This window comes from Culex pipiens, chromosome 3, assembly GCF_016801865.2.
Source record: "Culex pipiens pallens isolate TS chromosome 3, TS_CPP_V2, whole genome shotgun sequence".
NCBI classification, from domain to species: domain Eukaryota; kingdom Metazoa; phylum Arthropoda; class Insecta; order Diptera; family Culicidae; genus Culex; species Culex pipiens.
Genome location: NC_068939.1, coordinates 180,666,455 through 180,680,432, shown reverse-complemented (window position 1 = coordinate 180,680,432; position 13,978 = coordinate 180,666,455). Strand labels below are relative to the sequence as shown.

The following is a 13,978-nucleotide window of genomic DNA, read 5'->3' as shown; positions in this document are numbered from 1 at the left end:
TTTTTTCAAGACGTCAACGATAAAAGTTTTTTTTATTATATTTATGAAGGCGTATTAAGCGAGAGTTTAGTTTTTTTTCAAGGCATCAGCGATCAATGCTTTTTTTTATATTTTCTTGTTGGCGTATTTAGTGGAAGTTTGTTTTAAATATTTTCTTGAGGGCGTATTTAGTGGAAGTTTTTTTTGCAAGGCGTCAACGATCAAAGTTTTTTTAATAATTTCTTGAGGGCGTATTTAGTGAAAGTTTTTTTTTCAAGGCGTCAACGATCAAAGCTTTTTTTTATATATTTTCTTGAGGGCGTATTTAGTGAAAGTTTTTTTTTCAAGGCGTCAACAATCAAAGTTTTTTTTTAATTATTTTATGTAAGTAAATACGCCTTTATAAAATAATTGAGAGTATAGTTTTGTTTCAAGGCGTCAATAATACAAGTTTTTTTTTCAAAATATATTCTTGAGGGCGTATTTAGTGTTAGTTGAGTTTTTTTTCAAGGCGTCAATGATAAAAGATTTTTTTAAATATTTTATTGAGGGCGTATTTAGTGAAAGTTGAGTTTTTTTAAGGGGTCAGCGATCAAAGTTGTTTTTTTAAATTATTTTTATGAAGGCGTATTAAGCGAGACTTTAGTTTTTCTCAAGGCGTCAACGATCAAAGCTTTTTTAAATTATTTTAATGAAGGCGTATTAAGCGAGAGTTTAGTTTTTTTGAAGGCGTCAGCGATCAAAGCTTTTTTTATATATTTTCTTGAGGGCGTATTTAGTGACAGTTGAATTTTTTTCAAGTCGTCAACGATGAAAGTTTTTTTTTAAATATTTTCTTGAGGGCGTATTTAGTGAAAGATTTTTTTTATTATTTTATGTAACTTTATTAATATTAAGAAGGGTTTACAATTTACGACTTTACACGACGACGGTCGGCAGGGACCTTTCGGGCCGTGTCTTAGTCGGGGCGTTAGGGGTGTAAGCCATTTTTTTCCATGGGGGGTGTTGAACACCCATAACACCCCCCTTAGATACGGCCCTGGTGTGGCTGGAACAAAATAATATAAACCGAGATACCCCATCGTAGATTTATATGTAGAAAGTTGTGTTTTACCGACCTGAATCAAAATCTATAAATTAGAAAATATTCTATCGGTGAAAATTGCGGTTTTCAAAATGTTAGGGTTTTTGATTTTTAATACATATTTTTAATTGATCTACACAGCAAAAAAAAAATAGTAATCCAGCTGCGTGTAAAAGGCCTGGGTGTAAAGTAAATGTTGCATTATTTTATGAAATTATATGTAATATTACACTCTGAAATATGTAGCCCATCAGTATGGGAAACCTACTTGTCCGAAATGTCAAGCTCATGTATGCATTTATCCTTTTCCATTCCTCATCGGTCTGATGGCCGAGCGGGTTAAGGCGCCAGTCCGTACTGTTGGTGCTGGGTTTGAATCCCGTCGGCTGCAACTCTTTTTTTTATTTTTACAAAACTTGTACGCTGCATGCGTGTAATATAAAGTGCCTTTTTTGACGAAGGTGATGTGCATGCTTTTGCATGCGATTTTACCATCAGATTTTTTGCTGTGTAGCCTTATAGATGGATCGATCTTTGAAAATTAATTTTTATTACAAATTTGTAGAGAAATTTGAGAACTTCGTTTCACCTTGAGCCTCTGGAATCATGTTTGCCACTAAAAAATCATCCAAAATATGGTTGTCTTTAAAGTGGTGTATCTTTTGTAAACAGCGTTGTAAAGGTGAGATATCTCTAAAAATTTGCAATAAAAATATTTTTTTAGAGATCAATTAAAAATCCCAAAAATAAAAAACCTTCAAATTTTGATAAAAGCAATTTTCACCGATATAATATTTTCAAATATAAAGATTCTGATTCAGGCCGGTAAAACATAACTTTCTATGGATAAATCTCCGATGAGGTATGTCATTTTATAATATTTTGTTACAGCTACGCCGTGTATGGGAAACCTACTTGACCGAAATGTCAAGCTCATATATGCGTTTATCCTTTCTTGTCTCCATCGGTCTGATGGCCGAGCGGGCTAAGGCGTCAGTCCTTTCTGTTGGTCCTGGGTTTGAATCCCGCCTGTTGCAATTTTTGTTTGTGTGTGTAATATTAAGTGTCTTTTTTTTTGACGAAATTGATATGCATGATTTTGCATGCGATTTTACCATCGGAGTTTTTGCTGTGTATAAATCATGACAAAATTACATCTGTGTAAAAAAATCTGTAAAATTAAATTACATAAAAATCGGAATGACTCTTGAATAAAATGAGCCTTAATCACAAACCATTAAAAATTACATAAAACGTAAATATTTCATTTAGGTGTTAAATCTAATACTTTTGTTATTTGCACATGTCGGTAGTGATTTAATAAAAATATCAATGGTTTCCAAAAGTTTTGCAACGAGTTGCTTACAACATTTTTTGCAATTTCGAAAAACGCTTTTTGAATGGAATTTTATGTCAAACATTCATGTGTTAAGTAAATTCACCGTTCAAAACAAAACAATATTGAAAAATGTTACTTTTCGATACAAGTGTTGAAAAGTTCAACTTTTCAGCACCCATTTCAGTGCAGCAAAGTAGGGCTGGTATCAAAAGGTATTAATTTTTAAATCTGTTATTTTTGGTAGTTAACAGTAGGCCGGTTCGTTTCTCCCGAAGGACAGAAAAAGTTGACAGTTTCACAGCGGGATTGCAAATAGTAGTTTATGCAACAAGTTGCAAAAAGAGGATTTTTTCAGCACGAGTCGTACATTTATCCAACGAGGTTCACCGAGTTGGATAAATACGAAGAGTGCTGAAAAAATCAAGTTTTGCAACGAGTTCCATACAACATTTTTTGCAATTTCGAAAAACACCCATTGAGTGAAATTTTAAGTCTAATTTTCATATATTTTGTCAATAAATCGTTTAAATCAAAAAAATGTTGAAAAGTGTTACTTTTCGAAACAAGTGCTGAAAAGTTCAACTTTTCAGCACCCATTTCAGTGCTGAAAAGTAGAACTTTTCAGCATTTATTTTGAAAAGTGTAGCTATTCGATTTTGCTATTTTTGGTACAGAAAAGTAGGCATTTCGTCGTTCAAGAATGACAGGAAAAGTAAGTAGTTTCACGACGGAATTGCAAAAATCTTCTTTTTGCAATTCCGTCGTGAAACTACTTACTTTTCCTGTCATTCTTGAACGACGAAACAGCTTACTTTTCTGTACCAAAAATAACAGAATCGAATAGTAACCCTTTTCAAAACAAATGCTGAAAAGTTCTACTTTTCAGCACTGAAATGGATGCTGAAAAGTTGAACTTTTCAGCACTTGTTAGGAAAAGTTATACTTTTCAACACTTTTTTTGATTTCAACGATTCATTGACTCAATGCATGGACATTTGTCCTATAATTCTGTCCAAAGGGTGTTTTTCGGAATTGAAAAAAACGTTGTATGGAACTCGTTGCAAAACTTGATTTTTCATCACTCGTCGTATTTATCTAACTCGGTGAACCTCGTTAGATAAATGTACGACTCGTGCTGAAAACATCCTCTTTTTGCAACTTGTTGCATAAACTACTATTTTGCAACTTTTTGCATAAACTACGAAAAATCCGCTGCGAATAACATGAATCTTTTCTTTGCAATTCAGAAAAAACACTTGTTTGGCTAACTCAAAATCCAAAACAAAAAGTCGAAAAGCATAACATTTCGAACCAAGTGCTGACAAATTTAACTTCCCAGCACCAAATGAGTGTTATAATGAACTTTTCATCACTTTTAAATTTAGGTCACGATAAGTAGGCCATTTCGTTACTATAAAATGACAAGAATAGTCACGGAATTGCAAAAAAAAAAAACATTCCCGCATGAGTCACAAGAGGTTAAGCACTGTCTTCACAGTGAAGGTTGAAAAGTTTAACTTTATGAAACTATTTTAAATGCGTTTTTATTCTTTCCAGACCTCAAAATAGTGCTATAATAAATCGATTGCAACCTCGTTTTGAAACTACTCAAATTTCATGTCCTTAATTTACAAAACGGCCTGCTTTTCATAACCCAAGAAAGAGTGCTGAAAAGTTCATTATACAACTCATGTGTACAAACATTCCAACAATCACAAACTACTACACAGTAAAAAATTGTGTGAATTTGGAAGGTGTAATTTTGACATGATCAATATTACCTCTTTTCTGATGTAATTTTACCTCAATTTAGACTGAAATAGTGACATTACACCAGAAAAGTGGTAAAATTACACATTTTTTCTTGCCTAATGTAGAAGATGTAAAATATAACCATAATTTGTTTTACTGTGTAAGTTAAAAAAGCGGTTGAGTTGAAGTTACGCAATTATTTTACATAAAAATCATATTTAAAGGGTGTTTAAGGGGTCGTAAAAAAATGAGGAAAAGTTTTTGCAATTATAATTACTGCACTTTTTGTTTTTAACAATAAGAAAGTTCAGAAAGATATGAAAAATAACAAGTCATTCGACATAAAAAAACTCAACTTCATAACAGCAACCAAAGTAATGGAAAAAAGACCAAAAAAACATTTTTTTTTACATTACAGCGACCAACCAAATTCTGCGCAGGCTAAAATCGAGGAGAAGCATGGACTTGGTGCCCTCGAAACACTTTTATTTTGAATTTTGCAAAAAATATTCAGACCCCGAATGCCACCGAACCCTCGAGTTGAGAATACGTAGTCTTTTGTAAATATTTGTAGGTCAGTGTTATTTTCTCAAAAAAAAAAAAAAAAAAAAATGAAACGGTATGGCAACATTTTTAAGGCTGGTTTGGTTTATGATAGGATTTTCTAAATTATCTTAAAATAAAAAAAATTAATGATTTTGCGAAAACTGAAAATTGCCCAATTTGATTTAAATTTAAAGAGCAATTTCAGCTCAAATCAGAAATGTAAGGGCTTACAGATATAAGCTTAATTACATTGCTTATAACTGAAAACAGACTTTTTTTCAGGTAGAAACCAGGATAGTAAATTTGATTACGTAAATATAAAAACGACATAAATCAAAAAGCTGTCAAAAGCAAATTTATGGGAAATTGGACAAGCTTTCCTGTAAAAATATTTACGAGACTGAAAAACCAAGTCTGTCATATAGAAATTGCCAAAAACCACCAAAAACTCGTTTTTTCTACAACATTTTCATTTTTAAAACCGGATTGGACATAGGACAATGGTCAATATGGTGACTTTTATGTAAAATTGTCTGGAGAATCGATTCCCACTACCGGTTTTCAAAAATTTTGACGTTTAGACCACTTTTCAAAAAAACAGTTTTAGTAAATGATTTTGGTATTTTTTTAGGAGAGACATACCATCCTGCATTTTTCGTCAGTCTTTTTGTAACATCTTAGGCTATTTCCTCAAAAAATTTGAACGAAAAAAAAATCGTGACATCACCTTTAAATTTAAGTTTAAGACTTAAAAATCAAAAAATCTCATAGATGTGGCGTGTATTTTTGTTTCAGTGTATTTTTTTTCAGTGAGAAAGCCCTCCAATTTCCTACAAGTTTGTCTTTGACCACTTTTTGATACGACTCAACGGCTTCGAGGTACAGTAATTTTTAAATTACAAAATACAAAAATATTTAAATACCTTACGCCCTTCTCAAATGTTATTTTGGAGTACAATTGGCTCCATATACACAAAAATGGCTTATATAGGCCTAGGATAACATGTTTTTAAAGTTTCATTGAAATCGGAGAGGGTCGGATACAAAAGTACCAGAAAAAATCCTGATTTGAGCTGGAATTGCTCTAAAATAAAAAGCTAAAATTTTGTTACCCAGTTTTGGTAAAAAGTGAGAAAGGTGTTAACCACATAATAAGTGAATTAAGTTGTTTTTTTTTACTTTCGACAAAATTATGGATTTGCAATAGAAATAACTTTTCTACGAAATGATAGATTGATTTATGCAATACTCCCTAAACATTAATTGATGTAGTGAACTGAGTTCATAATTCAAGAGCCACAATAAAATTCCCTACATTGTGTCTCCCAAGCTCTGATGTCTATGTTTGAATAAGGCAGAGTAAACTTACACTCGAGTATTACCACTCAACTCCCGATGAACCACACATACTCTCTCTCTCTCTCATTTAATCTCTTTCCGCGAAACTAATAAAATGAATTGTACCATGAATTGGTGCGGCGCTACTTGAAGCTCCAGTACCGCGACCTACTACTCACAGTTAGTATACACACGCGCGCCGGTTCGCGCCATTCTCGCCAGAAGAGTTTCGACCGTCGAACAGGCAAAATGCCGAATTCTATGCAAAGTTGTTCGTTCAAAATGCACCCGATTGGGCGGACCCTCGGCGACGGAGACGAACTGGAGCTGAAGGGAAATTTACAGCACATGGACACTTGGTAAGAGTTCTAGAAACTTTGATTTGGTGAAATTTAGTAAATGTCTTATTAGCTTTTCAGTTAACTTTCGCTTCGGATCGGGAATCGCCTACCATTTTGGGGTGCGTCTTCACGAGGAGGGTCATCACGAGGTTTTCCAGGGCTACAAGGACGACGCCCTGTCGGAGTGGGAGGAACACGAACCCGAGGAGTGGTCCTGTGAAGATGCCACATTGGACCTTACTTTTCGTCTGAGTGGGGATGAGATTTTGATTTTGGTGGATGGCGAAAAGCAGTTTGAAACGTTTGAAAGCAGAGTGCCACTGGAGCAGATCATCAGTATTGAGCTGATGGACGATATCAACTGGGTCGAAGAGATAAAGCTGAAGTTTAACACCAACGAGGTTGAATAAGTGCATCAGTGAGTGTTTGACAATTTGTGACCTGAGAAATTCAGTATTGCAGTGCCTAACCATTAGCCTGTCCCATTTTGAGGTCATGTCGAGGAATTTCAGGTGCTCACTTCTTAAATGATAGATTATGATGTTAGGAACAATGTTTTCTTAGACAAGAAAAAATAATAAAATACTTTCTCGCACCCCCTAGTCGATTTACTGAAAAAAATCACTTTTTTGAACAAATTTTCTAAAATCGCTTGGAATCAATACAAAAACTGTTTCGATCAGGTGTGTATTATCTTCAAACGATAGGGTTTTGTCCATAGATTAAGATGCACTATCAATATTGGACCAAAATTTAAGTTTTTGGACTCTCCCAGGCGGATTTGTGTCGAAAAAATCGCATTTTTTCGAAACTATTTTCAGAAATGTTCATTTAATTTAGGGTAGCCTATTTTTCCCAGTGAAACCAATACATGAAGCTTGTAGGAAATTTCATGGCGAACATTTTTCCCTCTGAGAAAATGCAATTTCGACACTCCAGAGCCGAGATATTTGAGTTTTAGTGAGGAAAAAAGTGCCGATTTTCAAAATTTCTCAGAATTCAGAAGCAAGGCCTACTAATTACACGATGTAGCAAGCATATGTCTCAAAGGTCAGGGTATGCTTTTTTATAGTAATTTTGGCCGCTGAATCCGAATCTGAAATCAAATTTCGTGTAAACAGTGATGTTTTGGAGCTACACCCTTTTAGAATGTTATTTGCGTGTTTAAGTGGCAGTTTTTGTAAATATTGATCGGTTTGTTCTAGAGTTCGTATCGAGGTGCTCCGATTTGGATGAAACTTTCAGCGTTTGTTTGTCTATACATGAGATGAACTCATGCCAAATATGAGCCCTCTACGACAAAGGGAAGTGGGGCAAAACGGGCATTGAAGTTTGAATTTTCTGAGGATTTCAAATATGACAAAAGTGAGACTAAAAAGTGCCGCTATGGATGCCTACAGGACAATAACTAACGTTGTAAAATGTTTGTTATAGAAAAATCGAAAAACTGTGATTGGCCAAAAAGTTATTACCGTAGGCTTATAGTCCATGAAATTCCCTAACTTTTGAACTAAAAGAGTATGGATGGTGGAGGCTGTTGCAAAAAGATATTGAGGTTTAAAAAAAACCATTTTAACAGTAATTTGCAAAAGCTATGAGAAAAAGTTAAACCAATCCTGGATGTCTATGACCCATTTTGAAGTGCTTCAAAAGACCTTTCGACTGCATCTAAGAGAGTTGGAATTGATGAAGTTTTACGGAAATGCGAGCAATTTTAAGATTTTTCATGTTTTTTGGACCTTAAACTTCAATGCCCGTTTTACCCCACTTCCCTTTGTCGTAGAGGGCTCATATTTGGCATGAGTTCATCTCATGTATAGACAAACAAACGCTGAAAGTTTCATCCAAATCGGAGCACCTCGAAACGACCTCTAGAACAAACCGATCAATATTTACAAAAACTGCCTCTTAAACACGCAAATAACATTCTAAAAGGGTGTAGCTCCAAAACATCACTGTTTACACGAAATTTGATTTCAGATTCGGATTCAGCGGCCAAAATTACTATAAAAAAGCATACCCTGACCTTTGAGACATATGCTTGCTACATCGTGTAATTAGTAGGCCTTGCTTCTGAATTCTGAGAAATTTTGAAAATTGGCACTTTTTTCCTCACTAAAACTCAAATATCTCGGCTCTGGAGTGTCAAAATTGCATTTTCTCAGAGGGAAAAATGTTCGCCATGAAATTTCCTACAAGCTGCATGTATTGGTTTCACTGGGAAAAATAGGCTACCCTAAATTAAATGAACATTTCTGAAAAAAGTTTCGAAAAAATGCGATTTTTTCGACACAAATCCGCCTGGGAGAGTCCAAAAACTTAAATTTTGGTCCAATATTGATAGTGCATCTTAATCTATGGACAAAACCCTATCGTTTGAAGATAATACACACCTGATCGAAACAGTTTTTGTATTGATTCCAAGCGATTTTAGAAAATTTGTTCAAAAAAGTGATTTTTTTCAGTAAATCGACTAGGGGGTGCGAGAAAGTATTTTATTATTTTTTCTTGTCTAAGAAAACATTGTTCCTAACATCATAATCTATCATTTAAGAAGTGAGCACCTGAAATTCCTCGACATGACCTCAAAATGGGACAGGCTACTAACCATTCTCGTTTAATTTATGAAAAGGTCCCTTCCAAAAGGTTTTTTTTTTAAAGTAGGTAATCTTGATTTATTCAAAGTGACTAATTTTCAAAAATTTCGAGAGTAAATAAAAAAAACCCAGCTACTAAATAAAGCGTGCGTTTATTTGTCTTTCTCAGTTCCGCACTATCAGCAAATAGTCGTTTGTTATTACGGCAGCGTCCAAATACAACTTCTCAGAATTTTGTCGGCAGACGCTTAAAAATGTCTGTCCTCATATTTCGCTCTTTCTCTCTCAGCTCAGCACAGTCCACCTGTTGTCTGTTGTGAACGTTGAGATTTCATCTACGCATAACTGGCCGATTGACACGTTATATGAAATGTTAAAAAACTTTATTCTTTTTTAAATTTCATCATATTCTGAAAAAAGGTGGATTGATGTTTTCATTATAATTTGCTGACAGATAATGCTTTTCATGTTTAACTGAGGTTAACTATACAAATTTTCTAAAATCAATACAATTTACATATAACTGTTGAATGTAGTGTTGTTCAGAAAATGGTATATCAAATAATTACTTTTGAGGATTTTTTAAATTGTTTAATCTCAATCAATTTTTTGTGTATACAACGTTCTCTACGAAATCGATTGCTCTCATGAAATTCATCTCATTTTAACGAAATTGTGCTGGTTTGAAAAAATTTGCGGAAAACATGAATTGAAAAAAATTAAATTGTGTAAAAATAGGATTTCACAAATTTTGGAAGTGGTTAATGGGTTAATGCCCCCCATCATTACAATGATGTAAATGTCACAAATTTGCAAAATATCAATGAATTCATATGTAAAAAGATCTTTTTTCGATTAAAAATGTAAATTGGCCTTTGCAAATATTTTTTCAAAATTTATGTCGTCTCTCCCCCTTTAAAATTTATCCGACAAGGGGGATTAAAAAAAAAAGCATATTCTCTAAATAAAAATAGAGTTCTAATCAGCTGAAAACATTCTGGAAGGCACTTTTCTGCATTGATATTTAGCATGTTTTGGCTCGATCTAAAATATTTAGTTGTTTTGAGTTGGCTACTCAGTCTGGGCAAAGTGAAACGCTGTTTATGCTGTGTCCGACGTTTCGGCGCTGATTGGCGCCTTCTTCAGGGGACACAGCATAAACAGCGTTTCACTTTGCCCAGACTGAGTAGCCGATCAACTCAAAATAATAACAACAGTCGAACTCTCATCAATTATATTTAGTTGTTTTTATAAAATCCCAATGTACAGCACCGCAAACACTTTGATTTTTTTTTCTCGTAGAAAAATGTTTTTGTCAATACTTAGATATATTGGATTTTTATTGCAAACAACTGTGCAGGTGTTGCATTTTTGAACAGTTTTTTATTTTTTTTTTTACTTTTTAAATTGTTTGCCCTCTGACTTTAGTCGAGGGATATACACACTATGATTTTACCGAATTTTCAACTGCTAAACAGTTTGGTAAACCGAAAATTACTGAATCCGGTAAAAAATTACCGAAATTCGGTAATAAAGATCATTATTGTTCATCGTACAACCGAAATTCTATAAAATTTTATTCATTTTGCAGATGGTTTACAGATCAGAACTTTACCGATTTTTCAACTACCGAATTCGATTAAAAAGAAACTTCACTTTTTTTTCAGGCGGCCTAAATAAACTTTAAATTTGCAGTAAATTATGTTCCTCAATAGATAACAATCGATTTTTTATTTGTAAATGAAAATTAAAGCTTTGATCAATAATTTGTTGCCGCCTATTTTTTAGGTTTATTTTGGTTTTTTTAAGCCACCTTCTGAACTTATATGAAGTATGAACAAACATTTTAAAACATGAATCTTAAAAAAAACATGAAAAATATTTTTCAAAAAAATTTAAATTTCATTTTTTTTTCAAAATCCGAATGTTTTATTTTTTATGTTCTAGGAGACCAAAACCGCAACTTGAACTTTACTACGTCGAGTTATACCTACTTGAAAAAAGGTGTTTTTTGAAAAATAAAATATTTAGTGAAGACATGTTTGGGCTTAAATTTTTAATGTAAAATCAAATTTTTAACCGAAAAGTATTTTTTTTTATTATTTTTTTTTTATGAAATGCACAGTTTTTAAGATTTAGCCCATATGTTGTTCATTTATGCCAAATATTGTCAATGATTGACCATACCCGAAAATATGTTTTTAGAGAAGTTCACAAAATTTCCAATAAAATTACCTAAGAGAAGATTGGACCTCTGGTTGCTGAAATACAGCGAATGAAAAAATTGAAAAATTGAAGTTTCCAAAAAATAAGTCTCATCCAAACATTCGCACTTTTTTTATGCAAATATCTCAGCAACTAATGGTCCAATTTTAATGTTGAAGCGTAATAATGAACGTCTGATCCTTTTCAATCATTTTCAATTTTCTTGCTTCCAATTAGGCTGTTTAGTGTTTATTTTTCAAAGTTTTTGAACATAAGCAGTGCAGAGCAAAAAGTTGGGTTCATTCAACTTTTCAGCCATGGTCAAAAAATCTGCCGCCATGTTATGAGTTTTTGAAAAAATAGGGATTTTTGGAAAAATCGAAATTTTACACCAAACAAAAATTGACCTCAATCTTTATGTCAAATTGAATTTGCAATCGAAAAGTACTTTCCAGATTTTTGGATAAAGGGCTCCGTTTTCAAGATATAGCCACCGAAAGTTTCATTTAAACGAAAGATTTGCAGTTTTTCGATTTTTAACAATAGTGACCATGAGTAACCAATTCTTATTTATTTTTATTAGGTTAAGAAAATTTGCTTTGAAATTGTCTAAGAGGCATCAAAGATTGGGCCTCTGGTTGCTGAGAAACAGCTGCTCAAAGAAAAAGAAACATGAAAATTGAAGTTTTCCAAGTCTCACTCAAACAATCAAATGTCGAGTTGCGTTGGAGAATTTGAACGGTGCGCGTCGCGGTCATCACGCAGGATTTTCGTTGCCGTTTCCGTCTTTGTTGTCCCACAGATTGCTGTGTTTTTCGGTCCGGGCGGTTTCGCGTTTTCGCATTTTATTTGGTTTTATCTTTCCACAGCCGGCTGTCTAAGATTTAATCATTTATGCTAAACTCAACACCAAATAACCGGGAATAGTCTCATCCGCATACTCCGACTGTTTGCCTTGAGAATGCATAATACATCACACCATTAAACAAAATTTATTGATTATTGGGTCGCATCATCATCCTCTATGTTGAATCCTGGCCATTACCCTTACCCACTAACAAAATCTCAAGTAGAAGTAGTTTTCCGGCACACGTGGGGGTGTGGATATTGTATAGAACCCACCCTTTGTAGCAACCTGTGCTAACTAACATTCCCGTCCCAATCCCGCGAGATCTACAAACTGACATGGCGGGCGCCGTTGGTGGCCAACGACTGTTTCCTATTAGCAACGGCTCTAGTTTTGATGATCGTGATGTTTTATCTTTTCAGCGCATTCATGCATGCTGTTGATAAGGGAAACATCATTTGATCGTTTAAGCGTATGGTCGGTTGTATTGATAGGATATTACGGTCCTGTTCAGCAACGGAGAAGGACAACCATGGGTGGTCTCTCACAGTGTTCCCAAATGAACCGCTCAGGCTAGGTTCATTGCTGAACTTGGCTCGGCTCAAACCTCTCTTTTGAGGCTTAAGCCTGAATCCCTGAACCATGAGCCTTGGTTCAAGCCAGGCTAACCTCGCTAGTGTGAACCACTTGAACCAAAAATGAACCTTCGGCTTAAACCTTCCAGCAATCGCGCTCGCTCGAGCTAGGTTTCCTTCGGTACGAATGAAGGGAGACAGGGAAGAAGTTGAAAGTTGGTCATTAGGGAACGTTCTTTCATTACGCTCCGCTAATAATGGTGATAAAAGTGTACGTGCATCATTAGGTAAAATTGAATTAAAATTCAACTTTACATGATAAGGACAGGATATTTTTTTATTTTAAATATAATTTTATGTGTTACGTCATTCTTGTACGGGATGAACAAATGTGAACATTTTGCATAAATATTAGTTACTGTGAAAAAAGACCGAACTCGACTGTTGGAAATGTCCGTGCCAAAATATCCCCTGCGAATCGTCCGTCTTTCGACCGTGCTTCTGTGTGTTCTAAATTATTAGTTGGATTTTTGTGCACGTTATTTTACAGGTAAGTTTAATTCATGTCAGTGTCATATTGTTATTGTGAAATGTGTAATCTTCACTATGACCGTAAAATTCAAAAAGAATTTGCCAAGAATGTGAGCAAGGAAGAATTGTGTACACTACCACCACCAACCGTTTTTTTTTTCAACTGTATTGTGGCATCGTCTTGATCCCGTACGAACAGGGGCAGAGCGGGTAAAGTGGCAATGTTTTTTTTATTGGATTATAAATTAAGTGTTTTCAATGCAAATTGTTCTACACATATCTCTAACACATCTATTAACAATGAAATAGACCTATTGGACTGCCATCATTTTAATAATGAATTAAAATATTTTCAAGAAAAGAACATAATTAAAGTCCTCAAATTGTTTATAATAGCCCATTTTACCCGATAGAGCTCACACGCATTTACTCGTGCCAGACAGACTGTCTGTGATTTATTATTGTGTTAGTGTCAAGCGAACTATTTAGCCAAACATTTGAAAATGGTGGATAGTTTATATTAATATAGTTTTTTCCTTGTTTCGGTTTAAAACGACGAAATAAGCATTTTTAAATCCTTTTCTTGAAAAACTTGTTTAGAGATACGCCATGTTCAAATATTATTCTAGGACAATTGGAGGGAGTGCCAATCGTGTACGCTGTCTGTGATTTATTATTGTGTTAGTGTCAAGCGAACTATTTAGCCAAACATTTGAAAATGGTGGATAGTTTATATTAATATAGTTTTTTCCTTGTTTCGGTTTAAAACGACGAAATAAGCATTCTGAAATCTTTTTCTTGAAAAACTTGCTTAGAGATACGCCGTGTTCAAATATTATTCTAG

At 34.1% G+C, this 13,978-nt stretch overlaps 1 protein-coding gene across 1 annotated transcript; it reads left to right on the top strand.

Annotated features, from left to right (window-relative positions):
• Positions 1-6,203: 6,203 nt before the first annotated feature.
• LOC120423954 (uncharacterized) lies at positions 6,204-6,794 on the top strand. The gene is made up of 2 exons (XM_039587938.2): positions 6,204-6,397; positions 6,450-6,794. Exons 1-2 carry the CDS (start codon positions 6,288-6,290, stop codon positions 6,787-6,789), a joined length of 450 nt encoding a protein of 149 aa, XP_039443872.1. The 5' UTR covers positions 6,204-6,287; the 3' UTR covers positions 6,790-6,794.
• Positions 6,795-13,978: the final 7,184 nt, after the last annotated feature.

What these genes read in the sequence shown, in the direction of transcription:
- LOC120423954 (XM_039587938.2), top strand. Translation starts at nt 6,288, where the DNA reads ATGCCGAATTCTATGCAAAGTTGTTCGTTCAAAATGCACCCGATTGGG. An exon ending in TTACAGCACATGGACACTTG is followed by an intron (nt 6,398 to 6,449) that starts GTAAGAGTTCTA and finishes ATGTCTTATTAG; the next exon opens with CTTTTCAGTTAACTTTCGCT.